General features: G+C 50.8%; 9 protein-coding genes across 9 annotated transcripts; 5 read left to right on the top strand and 4 right to left on the bottom strand.

Annotated features, from left to right (window-relative positions):
- Positions 1-511: 511 nt before the first annotated feature.
- On the bottom strand, positions 512-2,447 carry BO87DRAFT_299628 (CLPTM1 family protein; the record flags this gene model as incomplete). The annotated part of the gene is made up of 3 exons (XM_025619100.1): positions 512-829; positions 887-1,372; positions 1,446-2,447. 3 exons carry the CDS (start codon positions 2,445-2,447, stop codon positions 512-514), a joined length of 1,806 nt encoding a protein of 601 aa, XP_025483856.1.
- A 406-nt stretch (positions 2,448-2,853) lies between these two features.
- On the top strand, positions 2,854-4,416 carry BO87DRAFT_351224 (short chain dehydrogenase/reductase family protein). The gene is made up of 5 exons (XM_025621121.1): positions 2,854-3,228; positions 3,287-3,372; positions 3,430-3,594; positions 3,658-3,728; positions 3,790-4,416. Exons 1-5 carry the CDS (start codon positions 2,954-2,956, stop codon positions 4,342-4,344), a joined length of 1,152 nt encoding a protein of 383 aa, XP_025483855.1. The 5' UTR covers positions 2,854-2,953; the 3' UTR covers positions 4,345-4,416.
- A 46-nt stretch (positions 4,417-4,462) lies between these two features.
- On the bottom strand, positions 4,463-6,378 carry BO87DRAFT_412972 (uncharacterized protein). Its single transcript, XM_025626541.1, has 3 exons — positions 6,078-6,378; positions 5,511-5,993; positions 4,463-5,448 (listed from the first exon to the last, which is right to left on the bottom strand). Exons 1-3 carry the CDS (start codon positions 6,204-6,206, stop codon positions 4,567-4,569), a joined length of 1,494 nt encoding a protein of 497 aa, XP_025483854.1. The 5' UTR covers positions 6,207-6,378; the 3' UTR covers positions 4,463-4,566.
- A 132-nt stretch (positions 6,379-6,510) lies between these two features.
- Positions 6,511-7,582, top strand: BO87DRAFT_373237 (SNAP receptor SEC22). Its single transcript, XM_025622496.1, has 5 exons — positions 6,511-6,616; positions 6,701-6,735; positions 6,816-6,925; positions 6,997-7,402; positions 7,454-7,582. The coding sequence occupies exons 1-5, from the start codon at positions 6,583-6,585 to the stop codon at positions 7,514-7,516; spliced, it is 648 nt and encodes a 215-aa protein (XP_025483853.1). The 5' UTR covers positions 6,511-6,582; the 3' UTR covers positions 7,517-7,582.
- A 253-nt stretch (positions 7,583-7,835) lies between these two features.
- BO87DRAFT_383242 (Elongator subunit IKI1) lies at positions 7,836-9,087 on the bottom strand (the record flags this gene model as incomplete). Its single annotated transcript, XM_025624649.1, has 3 exons — positions 7,836-8,566; positions 8,628-8,784; positions 8,929-9,087. 3 exons carry the CDS (start codon positions 9,085-9,087, stop codon positions 7,836-7,838), a joined length of 1,047 nt encoding a protein of 348 aa, XP_025483852.1.
- Positions 9,088-10,307: 1,220 nt separating this feature from the next.
- Positions 10,308-11,601, top strand: BO87DRAFT_351212 (SNUT3/LISCH7 family protein). Its single transcript, XM_025621120.1, has 2 exons — positions 10,308-10,868; positions 10,926-11,601. Exons 1-2 carry the CDS (start codon positions 10,538-10,540, stop codon positions 11,318-11,320), a joined length of 726 nt encoding a protein of 241 aa, XP_025483851.1. The 5' UTR covers positions 10,308-10,537; the 3' UTR covers positions 11,321-11,601.
- Positions 11,602-11,719: 118 nt separating this feature from the next.
- BO87DRAFT_373235 (NAD(P)/FAD-dependent oxidoreductase) lies at positions 11,720-13,122 on the top strand. Its single transcript, XM_025622495.1, has one exon. The coding sequence runs from the start codon at positions 12,155-12,157 to the stop codon at positions 13,088-13,090; it is 936 nt and encodes a 311-aa protein (XP_025483850.1). The 5' UTR covers positions 11,720-12,154; the 3' UTR covers positions 13,091-13,122.
- A 161-nt stretch (positions 13,123-13,283) lies between these two features.
- cwh41 (mannosyl-oligosaccharide glucosidase) lies at positions 13,284-16,293 on the top strand. The gene is made up of 7 exons (XM_025622494.1): positions 13,284-13,626; positions 13,708-14,187; positions 14,255-14,412; positions 14,463-14,508; positions 14,568-14,946; positions 15,008-15,917; positions 15,976-16,293. Exons 1-7 carry the CDS (start codon positions 13,380-13,382, stop codon positions 16,222-16,224), a joined length of 2,469 nt encoding a protein of 822 aa, XP_025483849.1. The 5' UTR covers positions 13,284-13,379; the 3' UTR covers positions 16,225-16,293.
- BO87DRAFT_351202 (MMtag domain-containing protein) lies at positions 16,256-17,319 on the bottom strand (the record flags this gene model as incomplete). Its single annotated transcript, XM_025621119.1, has 3 exons — positions 17,095-17,319; positions 16,678-17,028; positions 16,256-16,622 (listed from the first exon to the last, which is right to left on the bottom strand). The coding sequence occupies exons 1-3, from the start codon at positions 17,130-17,132 to the stop codon at positions 16,256-16,258; spliced, it is 756 nt and encodes a 251-aa protein (XP_025483848.1). The 5' UTR covers positions 17,133-17,319.
- Between the last annotated feature and the right edge of the window lie 97 nt (positions 17,320-17,416).

Raw genomic sequence — 17,416 nt, 5'->3', positions numbered from 1 at the left:
GTGGAACTGTTTGAGTTAATCGCGGGAAATGGAGCCTGACTTAGAGCGCAACTTTACCATTTCGGGTGTCCAACAACACAACCACTTGCAGGCCGAATGCCAGCGTCGCGGATTGTAACTGCGAACACCATGGACACTTCACAATTATCTCAACTTTTGGCCTCGTGAGACCTTGTTCTGGTCCGTACAGATGTCTTTACATTAATGCTTCTCCAAGGCGCCTTAGTCGCAGCTAGTTGATGGGTGATAGCCGCCTACAGTCAATATCTTAACTTCATATACGCTAAACCGGACTTCTGACGCCCTTCTTTGGGTGGCAGAGGAATTAGTTTACTTTATACTGAAAATCTCGATCTAGATGATCTTGAGCTGTATACAGCTCCTCATTATGCGATTGGTAGTAATGGACATCGTGGGGGGAACAAAAAGCTATGGCCCACATATGTCTCCAACATCTCAACTATGGACAGTAATTTGGAAATGCATCTAGAAAGAATGAAGCCAATTACGTCTACTTCCTCTTCCTAGCCGGCTGCTTAGAGCTTGCCTTTCCGGAGGCAGTCGCTGTCTCCTTGGCCTTGGGCTCCTCAGCCGCTGTGGGCTCCTCTTCCTCCTCATCACTGTCGCCTCCCTGACCGAACTCGTTGACACGTTTGTAATCAACCTTGTACTTCCAGCCCTGGTAGAGCCAGATAAAGAAGATGATATCATCACGGAAGGTTGCCAATCTGTGGAGCCAAGGCATCTTAACGGTGAAAGCGAAAAGATCATCGATGAAGGTGTTGAGGAACTTGTACGTCAGTGCCTTTCCGGGCATATGAGCGACAGACTATCATTGTGGGTTAGCAAGGTCATTACAAGAGTGGGTGCAAGAACGGAAACATACCTTCAGCCGATAGTTGATGTACAAACTAGGCACCATCATCAGGAAGCCGTAGGCGTAGACACTGCCAACAAGGGTCTCGATGACATAGGAGTACCACGACTTGTGCGTGTTGTAGATCAGGCTGTACACAGCATACGCGGCCAAGAGCGGGACGGCAATGATATACAGCCAGCGGAATGCGATCTCATCATACTCTTTGGTCTTCTGCTCCGTCTCGCTGAGCTTGTGCTTGTCCTCAAAGACAATAACATAAGGCAGGAAGGAGAAGAATGATCCAGCCGGCGGAGGACGCAAGCGCACGTCTACTGTCTTGGTGATCTTCCAGGCTTCGAGCAAGATACCAAAACCTTGACTTGCGAGGATCATCCACGAAGTGTTCTCACTGTTGTCCATCAAGTAGAGGAAAATGACCGCCTGCATGAAGACGTTCGCCAGAATGGTACGAACGGAGGTACCGACAACATCCTTCTTCTTGCGCCAGTGAGACTAATCAGAGTACATACCCATTAGTGTTTGAAACAAAAAAGCTCCGAAAGGTGGGATAAAGTGATAAGCTTACAATATCGTTCTTGAAGGCCAGAGTTTCGAAGACCATATGCAGGATAGTAACCACACCAGTTGTGCAGAGCAGGTAGATATTCGTGTCGAGTAGGACTTCCTTGACCATTTCGAACTCAGTACCGTCGCCGCCACCGGGTGTCTGGCCACCAAAAGCCGCCTGCTTGGCGTTTGCCTTCGCGTTCTCATCAACACTTGCCATCATGCTGAACTTCCAGTTCTGCAAGTTGTTAAGAGTGATACGCATGGGAACGGTCTCGACGGTGGAGTTGAGCTCCATCATGTGGCTTCTGAGCTGCCAAAAGGTGTTCAGGAAGACAATCGGATAGTACCAGCCATTCTGCCCGGTGGCATCCCGCGCGCCAGTCGTTTCGAGCTGCATATGCTGTCTAACAGCGGGGTGAACCTGACGGTACTTCTGTGCACCGGAGTCAGGAACAACAGACACGGTGAAGTTCGGGTGGTAGTATGACGCAATGGAGACATCGGGAGTGCCATCATCCTCTTCTTCCTGGGTTTCCTCTGACGAAGCCAGCAGGTTCTTCAACTTCTTCACCTTCTTCTTAGGGAGGTACTGGTTCAAGGGGCGGAAGAAATGAACGGCACTATCGGTGCTATAATCCTTGGCGGTAGGGTCGAGCTGGTGTCCGGTGAGTCCGACAAAGAAATGCGCCCAGAGAGTTCCATTGCGTTGAACCTCCTTGGGGATCTTGATGGTCGTATCAATTTCTCTAGTGTCACTGTAGTTACCGATAGTAAAATTCTTTTCCTCCAGAACGAGCGAATCCGATGGGAAAGACTTGAATCCAGGAACAATAATCGAAGGCGAAACGTAGATATTCAGGTCCAAGGCACTATCGGAGGGCCAAATCGGGGTAACGAGATCAGGGACGGGGCTGTAGTTGGACACTTCGCTGCGAGGCGGACGCGTGTTGAAAGAAGGCACATCACTAGGCTTCGCTCCTGAGCCGGCGTTGTTCTTTGACCCAAAGAACTGGCTCATCACGAACTGCGCCAACAAGAAGAAAGCCAGGCCCTGAAGGGCACCCTTGAAGCCGGACTAAAGCAAGCAAAAGCGACTGTCAGCTAAACCATCGAATCCAGTACCAAACAAAAGCAGATTAAAGCATACGCACGCTTTGCTCCGGCTCCTCCCTGCGCTGACGTTGTTCCGGCATTGCGACCCGTTAATAGCAAACCTGGTCAGCAAAGATGGAAAAACAAGGGAGAGGGGGAAGAAAGAGGAAAAGGAAAAGAAAAGAGGCCACGAAGGAACACGAAGGCTAACGGCTGGTTGGTTGGTTCTGGCCCAGAAAAGGCGCGGCGTTTTGGCCCTTGGCGGGTCCCGGCGATAAGCCAGGCGGAAGTGGGAAGGGAAAGCATGTCATAAATCCCTCCTCCGCGGATATCTCCACATCACCGATCTGCTACGAATCCGCCTAACTTGGAGAAGAAGCACTGAGTCGCGCAATGGGCATGTTAGCCTCATGAAGGTCGGTTTTCATCCCAATGGCGGACAATCAGCCCTCTCCCGATTACTCCCGCCCTCAATTTCCTGCTCATAATGAGCCGCGGGTGTGGGTTATCACAGCCGGGGATTCCCCCATCGGCATCTCTGTGACGCGCCAGATTTTAATGCATGGCGACTATGCCCTGGTTGGACTGGCGCATTCGAGCCTGGATCGCGATGAATGTCGTCGCGATATGTTCGATGCCTTCCTCGCAGAAATTGAGAGTAATGAAGGATGGGGAAAGCGATTCAAGGCACTGCCTCTAGACATAAGGTGTGATTGGATCTAAACCCCCTCAACCATATGACATAGGCTTATGATTATCTTACAGAATGGTCGGCGAGTGCCAGGCCATAGTGGCGCAAGCAGTCGCTTCCTTTGGCAGAGTAGACGTTCTTCTATGCTGTACCAGCCAAGGTTAGCCTTCAGCAACCTCCAAACCTACATCTTGCACATCGCTAAATGGCATCGTAGCCCTCATCGGAACAGTGGAAGAGCTCTCGGCCTCACAGCAGACACTAAATCTCGTCCGAGACCAATTTGAGAGCAACTATTTTGGTCCACTAAATATCATCAAAGCGGCGCTGCCGCACATGCGAAGGCAAAAGGCAGGGCACATCACGATCCTCTCCGGCATCAGTAAGCATAACTCCTACCTCCCACATACACCATACATTATACAGGATCTAACCAAACGAACAGCCGCTCACATAGGTACACCCGGACTGGGAATGTACTGCGCAGCCGGATGGGCACTCGAAGGCTTCTGCGACGTAAGCCTCACCACATGCAATCCTCCATTCCAACCTTATCGCTAACCAATCCATCCACCAGAGCCTCGCATACGAGATCGCCCCATTCAACATCAAACTCACCATATTCCAATGCAGCATCGAGATCGGTATTCTCACAAACCTAGTAACTAGCGTCCCACCTATAGGACCCGTATACTCATCTGCAGCTAACCAGGCACCACTATTCCGCGGGATCATGAACCGACTCGTCTCACGTCTGTCGAGCAACACGCAATCATCCGCAGAAACATCTAACGGATCGAACCAAGGGAACTCTATAGAAGATGGTCCATTCTCGGCCTCGGAGGTCATATCGACGTATCCCCCGCTCAGTTCGGCGCATATGGAGGTGCTGGTGAGTGAAACTGTCTATGCTATCACAGCTATCGCCGGCCACGAGAATCCCCCGTCACGACATATTGTGGGACAGGAGGGTGTGGCTAGTGTAAAGGAGAAGCTTAAGACGGTTAGTGAAGAGCTGGAGGACTTTATTCAGGCGAGCTTTGCTGTGGATTATGCTGCTGATGAGGCTGGTCAGTCGTCTAAGGACGAAGGTATGATTATGGGTATGGGTGCTGGTCATGAGGGGTTTTAATGGTAACGCATGATATCTTATGTTTCTTGATGATGTGTTTTGGATAATTGATAGGTAATATTATGAATGAGGAGTCCGCTCATGTCTATCGTAGTGGTATCATGAGGGACCTGTACTAACTATATTGGCGACACCGCCATGATCTAAAGGAATGTCCAAACAGGGAGAGAGTAAAGCATATTAGTATGTTGGGCGCGTACATAGAAGGACCAGCCATCCTATTTACTTCCCAGCACGTTGGAACCAAGCTTGTCTCAACTCCCATAAACTACCCATATCCTGATTATTCCGATACGCACGGAACTCTTTCCAAGCATTCCCGTTAGGAATGTCAGTAATACGACCGTCGACTTCTATGATCTTCGAGGCAAGTGAAGTAAGCCCCTGTATATTTTCGATCAATATCTCGTCCATATTGGCGTCGGAAACGTTCGCAGGCGGTGTCTTCTCCGTATCTTCTGTCGATTCCTGAGGGGCTTCGGGCACTGATACGGACGGTTCGTCTGATGCTTCGCCCGCGCTGTCCGGCTTCTCACTTGTTGCTGTGGAGATTTCTGCAACCTCTGCGGACGAAACGGCCTCTGCCGTTGTTGAAGGGCTGGCGGTTTCTGCTGCCGCTTCTGTCATGTTTTTAGGCACCTCGCTTGATGATGCCGCTTGGTCATCGGCTTCTGGAGGCTGCGAACGCTGTCGTTTACAATCACCGTGTTCATCTTCACATTTGCGCTTCTTAGGAGACATGGGCTGTGTCACTTCGCTAGAATTCAATTGAACGTTAGAGTCGTTTTCAACAGCATCACTATCTGGCTGCTGATCATCGGCTTCTGGAGACAGCGAACGCTGTCGTTTGCAGTCCCCGTGTTCATCTTCACATTTGCGCTTTTTGGGAGAGACAGGCTCTGCCACGGCACTAGTATTCCGTTGAACGTTAGAGTCGGATTCAACAGCATCACTATCCTGCTGCTGGTCACCCGCTTCCACATCGGCTTTGGTGCCATCCGCATGGCTTTGGTTTTGCTTGCTCCCGCTTGAAGCAACGGGAAGAAATACACGCTGTCCAGGAGGAATGACGAAGTTCAGCCGCGCACTCTTAATGCCCACAATCTAGCGGAGTGTTAGCAAAGTTGTCAAGTTTGAATCAAGGAAGCGATAAAGTTCCTACATACCCTAGCTTCCTTCTCTACCAGAACTCTGTCAGCACCTTTAGAAAAGCATCGCGAGTACTTCCAGACATCGCCTTCGCGAACAACATTATGGTCAATCAGCGTCTTCAACTTCACCTGAGAGCTTTGTCCTGCCAATAGTGTCTTGTCCATCTTCTGTTTCTGTCCCCAGAATTCTTCGAACTCTTCCTCCTTAAACCTGTCAAACGCGCCCGCGGCCCTCTCCTCCATAGCCAGTTCCGCCTGGCGCAACCATTCCGGATCATGGAAACCATCCTGGAGCTCCACTTGAAATTGCCGAATACCTTCGCGCCAGTTATTCGAGTAGCGTAAGAATTCCTGCGGAGGAGGGGGGATCTTCGCATCGGCATCATCATCCGTTGGCGGGTTAGGGTCCGGATGTACACTATCCGGGAGAAGTTTTATGATCTCTTGCTTTTCGCTCTCTTCGAGACAGTTCCAAGCTTTGGGGTTGGCAAGTAGGCCCTGTTCATTGTTGACAATAAGCATGCCATTCCCGACATTGCGCCAGCACTATCGATAGTGCCATATCTAGCGATTCCAACATACCACTAAATCCGCATCAACCAACGGTGACTTCGTACTGGTCATCACCTTCTCCTCCTCCCATGGATCCTTCGCGGCTCTTCTAGGGTTCCGCTTCGGTTTAGTATTGGTAGTAGTAGTGGATGGTGGCATCGCGGAGCTCGATTCGCCGGCATTACTCTGTTCAGCCGCATTCACAGAGCGAGAGGAGCGGCTTCTGAAACATTCTTAAGGTCAGTGCTCTTTCACTAAATCAGTGACGGCCTTCCTCCGCGGTCGTAATATGCGTCTGGTTTCAGACACAAAAGGGAAAGAGGAGAACGCAAGCATTAGTTGGTTTATTCGTACCTTGTTGTTGGCTGCTGCTTCGCTGCTGAACTGCCGCAGTCGACCGCCTTGCGAGGGCGGGCCATTGTTCCGCGGGCCTGGATTGGAGATCTGGACAATACCCCGAAGTCACCAACCTACCACTGCGTGAACGGAAGGAGTGCTTGATTCGGTGATAAGACGGTAAATAAGTATCGCCACGATGGTTAGGTCAACACAGATTGCCAGAATTGATGGTAAGATGCTGTCCGGTGCTTGTTCAGGGGGAGGAAGAGTGAGGGGGGGAGCCAAGTGTGCCGTTTGCTGATGTTACGAGACAGGCTTGATGCTGGCAGCATCCGTGGATGATGAGCAGGTTAGTTTGGTTCAGGGCGCATTCACTGCACCATTGTTGCTTGATAGCTGACAATAGGGAATCTTGGTGTTCTTCTCTAGGCTGAAGTGGAGCTCTCTGAGATCAAGTCTCAGGCTAAGATGATCTTTCGCCGATTGAATCGCAATTCGGCGCCGCAAGCCAGTATTGAATCCGGTCAATTTAATCTACAGTATGTTTTGGCGTTTGAATCTTGTACGACGCAAAACTACTCAGTGCAAGTTGGCTGACCACCGGAATTAGCTATCTTATCAAGGATGATATCTGCTTCCTTTGCATATGCGATCACTCCTATCCGCGCAAGCTTGCGTTCACCTATCTGGCCGATCTCGCAACCGAGTTCACTACCACATATTCCCCGACACAATATCAATCCCCGACTCTGCGCCCATACGCCTTTGTGGAATTCGACACCTTCATTCAGCGCACCAAGAAGCTCTACCAGGATAGTCGCGCGTCGCAAAATCTCGACCGTCTGAACGATGAGCTCCGGGACGTGACAAAGGTGATGACCAAGAACATCGAGGACCTTCTATACAGAGGCGATAGCTTGGAGAGAATGGGTGAATTGTCGGGCCGTCTACGAGAAGACAGCAAGAAGTACAGAAAGGCCGCGGTACGGATCAACTGGGAGTTGTTGGTCAAGCAGGTAGGTTCTAAGTCTTGAGGCAACGGCAGACTTGTCGCTAACTTGTCGCAGTATGGTCCTGTCGCGGGTGTTGGGTTTATCTTTCTTTTCCTCATTTGGTGGCGCTTCTTTTAATTGCGGGCAAAACGGCTCCGAACTCGATACCCGCTAATATGATTGTATGCATAGATAATGTCTCTGGTGGTTGCAGGACACCATCCCCCTAAGCCCAGGACTTGAATCAGCTCGAATAAATATCTGGCAGAGCTGTTGGACTGTATATTCTTAAGTCGTCGCATAGTTGTAAGAGCTTGAACAGCGAATCCGTATCCTTTTATCGCACATGGCCCGTGTTGCAAATGACGTTTCCATAAGGAGAATCCGCAGACGGTCGAATGGTGCCTGGTGGCGTATATGAGGGGCCTGGGTGATGAATAACTTGAGGCAAGTAAACCTAGATTTCATCCTCCTCTTCGTCAAAATCGTCCTCTTCACCCATGTCGTATAAGATACGTCCTCCTTCACCGGGGCCGTCGCCCTGCTGGGCATCGAAGTACGGCAGCACTACACCCTCTCGATCCCGTCTCTGTCTTTCGGTAAGGCGCAGTTCGAACGTTGATTCGGGTTCTTCTTCGCCTGCACCAGCGTCCGGCTCCTGTGGCGGGCGGTACAAGGGATGGTCGTCCAGCAACGTCACGATCTCCTTCAGGTATTGGGGAGGGTAACGAGAAGCGGGAGGAAGAAAGTACCATTCCAGAACGCCACGACCACTCTTTCTGCGGTGCTCCAGCTCAAGTACAATCCCCTCTGATGCGTCGTGGCCACTCGGTTTGTCTAGTCGGCCAAGGAGCACGCCATCTTGCTCTTCTTCAAGACCAAAAACAGGCGCGGCCAAACTCCGATCGCGTGCCGCTTTCTGCGCGAGAATATGCGAGAATGAATGGAGTGTGATGATTGTAGTTGCAAGGTACGTCAGCATCGAGAGGGGCGAAGGTGCGTAAGGCGAGAGAGCAGGTGGGCTGGGAACATCCTGATGGAAGTTTACCACGAGCGACACGTCCACCTTGGGAGCCGTGGGATTCGACGGGATCAGGAAGGAGCTGAGGAACTGTGATATATGGAACTGAGGGTCATTCTTTTTCGATTGTAGAAGCGGGTTAATGGCGTCGATGAGAATGAGTCTCCCTTTGATATGTTAGCCGCTTCACGATACAAGCTCAATGGAAGAAGCTCGGGACAGGCATACTTCGAGAAGGGCTGTTCGACGAGACGTTTTGGTAAGCAGCGCCAACTGCTCTCAGAATTTCCAAAGGACTCTTCCGGCGAGCGGAGATGAATGCATCGACACCGTCTGGGGCTTTCAATGTTTCAAAGGCAAGGAGGGTTACATGGGTCCTGGAAAGCTGTTGCGGGAGTTAGCCAGATCGGCAAGGATGACAAAACAGGCCAATTGTTCAATGGCATGGAGGCCATTTTTAGAAGCCTCTGTAGCCGACTATCCACTGTAAAAACAACTTCACAGTCCTTAGAGCAAATAGACTGCCTACCTTTGCACGTCGAATGTATTCTTTGGTCAGTGGGGTCGCGGGCTGCTCTAGTGAGTCCAAGACCAAAGTAAGCGGTGATGCAGTGTCCCTCAGGCTAAGAAGCTTTGAGATCAAGAGCAAATTATGGGTCTGTCGGTGAGAAGTGCTTGCGGGCGCCATAGTTGGAAGTTAGGTAAGGGCGACATGCAGCGGAAGATCGGGAATGGGAAAATTGAAGAAAATCGGAATCGGTTCGGCACAAAAGATTGCGGGGTCCATGAATCAATCGAGCTATGGAGGGGCGCTCAAGATTTCCAATGAGCGATCTCGCTGGCGTTTAAGCTCAGGGCTGTCGGCCCACCCGCATGATGTACGTACTACAGCAATAATATTCGGAGAATTTAGAGCGTTTGATGTCAAAAGCTTTACAAGGGGATCAATTTATACTCCAATAAAATATAGTATGTTTCTACCAGAATCCCAAATCTGATCTTCTCTATGTTTAAGGGAATTGTGACCTGCTATTGAGATAAGCTAAACACATGCCACTATACTGCAGCTATCACATACACCACAGGTGATAGTACGTAGTAGAAATTCTCTTTTCCATAACCATATGTGTCACTATAGATACTCTTACTGACTCATTGAATAGTACTATGATGATACTTTCTTTATTCATTGAGTTAATATGGTCCATATGAACTTGCGTAGACCAGGCTACTGTGCCGCAGTGTACTATCGATACTACTACCACTACTAGCTGAGGTTCATGAAGTTCAACACTTAGTAAGTAGTATCACTGGTCACATTCACCGTACTAAATACTATATTAGTGCTGCGGATACTACTACTATTACTTGTAGTGTTGTCGGAATAAAGCTTTACGAGGCTTTCCCACTGTCTCAAACTAAGAATATACTTCAATGGATCACCTAGTTGGCCAGAGCGGCCACATGCTAACAATTGAAACCTGTCTCAGCTATCAGAATTACTTTTAATTGAGAAATTACCCCCAAAATAGTATCAGGTCAGTTCAAGCTGTCATGTGAGACTTCCATAGGGGGAGTTGTATCAACGGGCCACTGGACCTACCTGGAAATTTGGTTATCGCATATCTCCAGCAACGATAAGCTGGCCGCATCAGTTCCCGGAACAACTTGGTTGTGTGTCTCAATCTCGCGCTTACTCCCCTCTTGTGAGTGAAACTCGCCAATCTATAGAATATCATAGCAAGAAAATACTACAAACATTCTATTTATTCTATATTTATCTAGTGAATGGCCTGGGTCGCAGATCGGCGGTGGTTCAAGGCCATCGGACTAGCCGCGCAGTAGGTCGAAACCGGCTACCGTAATAATCTTCACGCCTTCAATCTCGGGACCTGACTTACGGAGCACTTTTTCTCATTTTCAGTCAAGACTACAACCACTGCGTGACGCGCTTATCTCTATCAATTGACATTGAAAATCAGGGAAGAAAGGGTAATGGACTGATTACTTTAGATATCTCTTTACCTGCCGCCACATCCCCTATCCCCCTTCCCTTGAACCGCTCCTGCGGAATCACACGTGCACGAAGAAAACAACACTCCATCAGCACAACAAATCCCACATATACCGGCCTCAAGATGACGGAACCACCAGCAAAACGTGCTCGCCGTGTCGATAGCTCAGCCATGTGGGACCAAGACGACCGGAGGACACGTTCACCCGAAGTAGAACCAGATTATACCAGAAGCCCTCGCCGGGAGCATATTGCGAAAGATGATGGACGACGCGATGGGCCTCGCGATGACCGGAGATATCGTTCTCGTTCCAGAGATAGGAGGGACAGGAGGCGAGAAAGAAGCCGGTCGAGGGATCGCCGTGACCGCGACCGCAGAGACAGAGACAGAGATGGACGGGGAATGAGGGACAGAGAAAGAAGTGTCAGTCGGGATAGGCACTATGATAGACGCGGTATGCCAAGATTAAAACCAAATCCCTCTGAACTACAGATGCTAACAACGCTTGAAGGCTACCCTTCGAAAGGAGACAGGTTCAGGTCGCGATCACCTATTCCGAACGGCAACAGGGACCGGTCGCGGACGCCGCCACCTCGCGGACCCCGGAATGACCGCAGGAACGATCGCAGAGATCATAGAGGGCAGACAAACGGTGCTACGGATGCGAAGTTGGGTGTGAACCGGCACAAAGATGAGATGGATGTGGACAGTGACGGTGCTGTGGGAGAAGACGATGTCGAGGCAATGATGCGCCGCAGCATGGGATTCACGAAATTCAGGAGCACGAAGAACACCAAGGTTCCCGGGAACGACATCTATGGCGTCCGCAAGGAGAAGAAGACGGAGTACAGACAGTACATGAATCGTGTCGGAGGATTCAACAGACCTCTCAGTCCCTCGAGGTGACCAAAAGCTTCTATCTCCCGGCTACCTTCACGATATCATCGGTCGTCGCTTGCTCGTTTTCTTAACTTTGCACTTTTCGATTTATTCCACATCTCTAAATGTTTTTTTGTTGGGGCGATATCAATTTTCATGCATGGCTGGAGTCAAGATCTATGGAGGGCTTTTTCTTTTGTTGTCGCTCGACTGTTTTTTTCAAGCAAATAAGATACCTTTCAAAGCCTGTCTATATCCTTGCATTGGTTCTTAGTAGGTCGAATCAAGGCAGATGTAATATAATCAAGACTTATCAGGATCCTCGGCACATGACCTCTGTGACGTATAGGCCCCTCTTTAAAAGACTTGCTTCCGACACCAATTCGACTCCCCGTCATTACTTTGAATTTCTCGCCATCTCACCATCGTGGCTTCTCTGAGGGCATTAGCATCAAGGATTGCGCCATACCACAAGATGTCAACCTCTGGCGAACGTCGTGAAATTGTGATCGTTGGTACGTGTGCGCCGCATGCGCATCAATCTACTTATCTCTATCTACCCCGCACAGCCCGGAATATGCGTGCTAATGGCTCTTTCCTTAAGGTGGCGGTATCATCGGATGCTGCTCAGCTTATTATTTGACCAGACATCCTTCTTTTGACCCTTCACGGCATTCGGTGACCCTCATTGAAGCATCCGACATCGCAGGAGGGGCGTCGGGCAAAGCAGGAGGCCTTCTGGCATTGTGGGCTTACCCGAGCAACATCGTCCCACTGAGCTACAAGTTGCATGCGGACTTGGCTAAAGAGCATAATGGCAAGGATCGATGGGGTTATCGCGAAGTCAATTGCGGACAGCTCATGGCGAAGGGCCGTCCTCTCAGCGACAAGAAAGACGCCAGCGCAGGAGCAAGTGGAAGCTCGGTATCGCTACAGAAGCGGAGCGCCGATGCTATGGGAAAATTGAAAGCTGCAAAGTTTCCCAAGGATCTAGACTGGTTTGAGCCTGAGACTGTGAGAAGCTACACAAGCATGAGTGATCCCGGAGAGACTGCCCAGGTTCATCCTTATCTTTTCACGACTTCCATCGCTAAGCTTGCCGAAGAGAAGGGTGCAAAGATAATACTGGGCTCCGTTACCGGAATTGACTATTCTGGAGATGCGGTCCAGTCAGTATCGTATACTGACAAGGAGACGGGTGAATCGCACAGCATCTCAGCAACAGACGTTGTTGTTGCTGCCGGTCCCTGGACGAGGTCGGTCTTGCCAGAAGCCCCTATCACGGCGACTCGCGCACACAGTGTTGTTATCCGGCCAGTTGAGCCAGTCAGCGCATACACTCTTTTCACCAGCATTGACCTCCCGGCCAATTTCGATCCCACGAAGCCTTCTCGACCTGATGAGGCCTCGCCGGAGATTTATGCTCGCCCAGACAATACAGTTTACGCGTGTGGTGAAGGCGATCACGTCGTTCCGCTTCCGAAAACCAGCGCAGATGTGGAAGTAGATCAAGTGCGTTGCCAGGATATCATCAACCAGGTCGGCAGCATCTCTGATCGACTCCGTGATGGCGAAGTCCTAGCCCGGCAGGCTTGTTATTTGCCTAATGTGGCTGCTGCACGCGGGGGTCCATTGATTGGTCATACTGGCACCAAGGGGCTATACCTTGCTGCTGGCCATACTTGCTGGGGCATACAAAACGCCCCGGGTACTGGCAAGCTGATCAGCGAATTCGTCTTCGATGGTGCAGCTAAAAGTGCGAAGATCGGTTCACTGGATCCAAGGAATTTCCTGTAGAATAGAAGCCTGTAGATAGAATTCTGCACGTCAAATGCATAAATTGCAGGTAGAATTATAGTTCTCTCTAGCAGGAGCTTATTGCAGGCTGCAGGACCCATTGTCGGGGGGTGGAGCTTGGGCCACGTAATTTGCGGAGCGGAGGCCGGCCGCTCCAGCAGATGCCAGATAGTAACAACAAACACGCATTTCCCATGAACTGAACCGCAACGGTGTCAATTTGCCCCCTCCATGATTATCCTCAGTCTCTGAGGTTTGAAATTAGCTCTGGATGCTTTCGATATAGAAAATGCATCTTTCTAAGATATCCGCATTCTTGACGCCGGTACTCAATGCCGCTGCGGTGCTTTCTAGTCAAGCTCCGGCCGATGATCTCTCCGTTCTAAGCAGCGAGGTAGCGAGAGCCAACAACCAGTCTTTACTATGGGGCCCGTATAAACCGAACCTCTACTTTGGGGTTCGCCCTCGCATCCCGAACAGTCTGTTTGCAGGATTGATGTGGGCGAAGGTGGACAATTATGCCACGGCGCAACAGAGTATGTGTCCGGAACAAGCAAACCGGTCTCTTCCTTCTAACAATTGCATCCGCCCAACTGTGAACTGACCTTTTTCAAAAGACTTTAGACATACCTGCGAGCAGAATGAAGGCATGGCTGGCTATGGCTGGGATGAGTACGACATTCGGAAGGGTGGCCGCCAGACAATCCATGATGCCGGAAACTCCATTGATCTGACGATCGATTTCGTGAAGGTCCCCGGTGGACAGCATGGAGGCAGCTGGGCTGCTCGTGTGAAGGGTGCTCCCCGCGAAGATGCTGATCCCGATCAGCCCACAACCGTTCTTTTCTATGCAGGCTTGGAGGGACTTGGCAACCTGGGCGTTGAGGGCCAACCTGAGGATCCTTACGGCTTTGCGGGTGATGTTAAGTTGGGTGGCTTTACGACGGATCTCGGCGATTTCTCGATCGATGTTACTTCTGGCCCTGAGAGCAACGAGTACCCGGAGCACGGTCACCCAACCTATGACGAGAAGCCCTTGGACCGTACCTTGGTGTCGAGCTTGACCATGCACCCGGAGCAGCTCTGGCAGACTAAAGGTCCGGCCCCATCGCTAGATGTTGCATTACATGCATTCTGGGTAACAACAGCTAACTTTATGTGCAGTTATCATGTTCACGCAGATGAAGAAAGAGGTCGACGAAATGGTCGAGAAGTATGGATCGGAGAACCCTCCCCCTCCCTACCAGCTCTTCACCATCAAGAATGAGCCCGGGGATGGTAATATGCATCTTGTGCAGAAGGTCTTCAAGGGCTCTTTCGAGGTACTTAGTGCAGAAATCCCAACCTATAGATTGTTACTCACTGTTACTAGTTCGATATTCTTTTCTCTTCTGCATCTTCCCCGCAGCCTATGACTTGTGAGACATTTTACCCTCGACCTGGATGTTTATCCTGTACTAACGAGTCTGCTCAACAGCTGAGCTTCTTACTGAGCAGATCTCAAGCGCCTCTCTTGAGTTCTCTGAACGGTTTGAAAGCATCCACCCCCCGCAAGCGCCATTCGATACTGCGGAATACACCGAATTCTCCAAGTCCATGCTCTCGAACCTTGTCGGTGGCATTGGATTCTTCCACGGAACAGACATCGTTGATCGTTCGTCCGCACCGGAGTATGACGAGGAGAATGAGGGCTTCTGGGAAGAAACTGCAGAGGCTAGGGGTCGGGCACAGCCTATTCTTGAAGGCCCGAAGGATCTCTTCACTTGCGTTCCCTCCCGCCCATTCTTCCCTAGAGGCTTCCTCTGGGATGAGGGTTTCCACCTGATTCCAGTTATCGACTGGGATACAGACCTTGCGTAAGTTTCCGAACTCCAGGCCTCATACAGCATTACTTGCAAATCCACTAACTTCAATAAGGCTTGAAATCGTCAAGAGCTGGCTTAACCTGATGGATGAAGATGGTTGGATTGCCAGAGAGCAAATTCTCGGATCCGAGGCTCGCAGCAAGGTTCCTCCTGAGTTCACGATCCAATACCCTCATTATGCCAACCCCCCGACTCTTTTCATCATCCTCGAGGCTTTCATCGATAAGCTGGATGCGAAGAAGAACGCTTCGATGCAGACATACGTTGATTCTGGAGCTTCTGACAACCTCCGCTCTATCTTTGTCGACCAACCCGAGTTGGGTGAAGCCTTTATCCGTTCAATCTACCCGTTGCTCAAGAAGCACTACTACTGGTACAGAAGCACCCAGAAGGGCGATATCAAGTCCTACGACCGTGAGGCATACTCTACTAGGGAAGCCTACCGCTGGCGGGGACGCTCGGTCCAGCATATCCTGACTTCTGGATTGGATGATTATCCTCGGCCTCAGCCTCCCCACCCTGGTGAGCTGCACGTCGATCTTATGAGCTGGATGGGCATGATGACTCGTGCTCTTCGTCGCATTGCGGTGACCATTGGGGAGACAGAGGACGCTGAGGTGTTCAAGACCTACGAAACCGCCATCGAGAGAAACATCGATGATCTTCACTGGGATGATGACGCTAGTACTTACTGCGATGCGACTATCGATGAATATGAGGAGCACGTCCACGTTTGCCACAAGGGTTATATTTCTATCTTCCCCTTCCTCACTGGCATGCTGGGCCCGGATAGCCCCCGCTTGAAGGCCATTTTGGATCTGATTGGTGACCCGGAGGAGCTCTGGAGCGACTATGGTATTCGCAGCTTGAGCAAGAAGGACCAGTTCTACGGCACTGCCGAGAACTACTGGAGAAGCCCTATCTGGGTTAACATTAACTACTTGGTGCTTAAGAACCTCTACGTAAGTAGTCATCTACTCCAGACAAGACCCTCGCAATAATGCTAACCTTTCATTCTAGGATATTGCCATCGTTTCCGGCCCTCACAAGGAACAGGCTCGTGAGCTGTATTCCAACCTGCGCAAGAACCTAGTTGAGAATGTCTTCCAGGAGTGGAAGAAGACCGGATTTGCCTGGGAGCAATACAACCCCGAGACCGGAAACGGACAGCGGACCCAGCACTTCACCGGCTGGACCAGTATGGTGGTGAAGATGATGTCCATGCCCGATCTGCCCGCCAGCGCGCAGAAGGGCCATGATGAGCTGTAAGTCCATATAAGCGAAGTATGTATGGTATAGTTTAGATATCCTGGAGTATCATCAAAGTCTGTACAATGTTAAATCCCAAACGCCAAGAATACCATGCAAATCGAGGAATGGCGACCCTAATTTCAGCGTCGTCGATGGTGGTCGGGAGAATCCCTTTCTCTCGGGTGAGCACGATGACGATCCTCTCGCGGTCTCCTATGGTCGTCACGTCTCCGGTCTCTACTCCTTGACCGGGATCGCGAGCGTCTTCTTCTGTGCTCGCGATCACGATCGCGCGACCTACTTCTAGATCTGTGGCGATGACTGCGATGACGTCGCTCGCGCTCCTCACCGTGCCTGCGATGCCTGCGCTCTCGTTCCCTGTCCTTGTCCCTATCTCTGTCGCCTGGGCGGTCTCGCTTTCGATCCCTCCCCGGGCTTCGACTACGGCCGCTGCGTCGGGACGAGCCATACCCAAGGCCCTTTCCTTCTTCCTCATCGCGATCTTCTGTAGCCTCCTCCTTTATTGTCTTTTGTCCATCTTTGTCCCCAAGAGGCACCAAGTTGGCATTGTCTGACGCCTTCGGCGGTATCGGAAGACCCAAAGCTCGTGCCATCGCTTCTTCTTCAGCTTCTTTGACGCGCTGTTTTTCCTCACGTTCCCTTCTGGCCTGGTCTTCGTCATCACCGTCTCCCTTTGCGTACCACATTAGATCCTTTCCCTGCTGCCAACGTCCGACAGGAGCCATGACCGAGTGGCCGAGATAGTTCTCGCGGTGCGCGGAATCTTTGACATCGGACCATTTGAAATCGCCGCGGCCGCCGCTGGGGGTGACAGTTAGTTTAGGATGTCATCTTATGATAAGGGTGGGTAGAATTGGGGTGACTAACCGGCTGCCCTCTTTCCGAACACCTGCGACGAGATCCATTTTTGAGGGTTAACCCAATAGGAAGTAGTGGTTTGATCAAACACGTTGGAAAGAATCCCAGAATGAATCGGGGAAATGAAGCTGAAGCTACCGGAGAACCACCGGTGGCACGTGCGCTGCCTGGTGCCTAAGGCAGCCAGGACGGGCTGAAGGTGACCTCATATCAGCCGGACTATTTTGAGGCACAATCCGATTTGTGATGGTCATCTACCCGGAGGTGATCTACTCTTGTGGTATGTGTCTTGGCCAGACTCACCAGTCCCGCCGCAGCTTCGGACAGCAAA

Source organism: Aspergillus neoniger (genome assembly GCF_003184625.1).
Source record: "Aspergillus neoniger CBS 115656 unplaced genomic scaffold BO87scaffold_4, whole genome shotgun sequence".
NCBI classification, from domain to species: Eukaryota; Fungi; Ascomycota; class Eurotiomycetes; order Eurotiales; family Aspergillaceae; genus Aspergillus; species Aspergillus neoniger.
The sequence above is the reverse complement of the archived record's forward strand: the minus strand, read 5'-3'. Positions and strand labels throughout refer to the sequence as shown.

Coding starts and splice junctions, on each gene's coding strand:
- BO87DRAFT_351224 (XM_025621121.1), top strand. CDS start 2,954: ATGGCGGACAATCAGCCCTCTCCCGATTACTCCCGCCCTCAATTTCCT. Junction 3,595..3,657: donor CACGATCCTCTCCGGCATCA/GTAAGCATAACT, acceptor CCAAACGAACAG/CCGCTCACATAGGTACACCC. Junction 3,729..3,789: donor CACTCGAAGGCTTCTGCGAC/GTAAGCCTCACC, acceptor TCCATCCACCAG/AGCCTCGCATACGAGATCGC.
- BO87DRAFT_412972 (XM_025626541.1), bottom strand. CDS start 6,206: ATGCCACCATCCACTACTACTACCAATACTAAACCGAAGCGGAACCCT. Junction 5,994..6,077: donor TGGTTGATGCGGATTTAGTG/GTATGTTGGAAT, acceptor AACAATGAACAG/GGCCTACTTGCCAACCCCAA. Junction 5,449..5,510: donor TGGTAGAGAAGGAAGCTAGG/GTATGTAGGAAC, acceptor ACACTCCGCTAG/ATTGTGGGCATTAAGAGTGC.
- BO87DRAFT_373237 (XM_025622496.1), top strand. CDS start 6,583: ATGGTTAGGTCAACACAGATTGCCAGAATTGATG. Junction 6,617..6,700: donor ACAGATTGCCAGAATTGATG/GTAAGATGCTGT, acceptor GTTACGAGACAG/GCTTGATGCTGGCAGCATCC. Junction 6,926..6,996: donor TCCGGTCAATTTAATCTACA/GTATGTTTTGGC, acceptor CACCGGAATTAG/CTATCTTATCAAGGATGATA.
- BO87DRAFT_351212 (XM_025621120.1), top strand. CDS start 10,538: ATGACGGAACCACCAGCAAAACGTGCTCGCCGTGTCGATAGCTCAGCC. Junction 10,869..10,925: donor TAGGCACTATGATAGACGCG/GTATGCCAAGAT, acceptor CAACGCTTGAAG/GCTACCCTTCGAAAGGAGAC.
- BO87DRAFT_373235 (XM_025622495.1), top strand. CDS start 12,155: ATGGCGAAGGGCCGTCCTCTCAGCGACAAGAAAGACGCCAGCGCAGGA.
- cwh41 (XM_025622494.1), top strand. CDS start 13,380: ATGCATCTTTCTAAGATATCCGCATTCTTGACGCCGGTACTCAATGCC. Junction 14,188..14,254: donor GCAGCTCTGGCAGACTAAAG/GTCCGGCCCCAT, acceptor CTTTATGTGCAG/TTATCATGTTCACGCAGATG. Junction 14,509..14,567: donor TTCCCCGCAGCCTATGACTT/GTGAGACATTTT, acceptor TCTGCTCAACAG/CTGAGCTTCTTACTGAGCAG.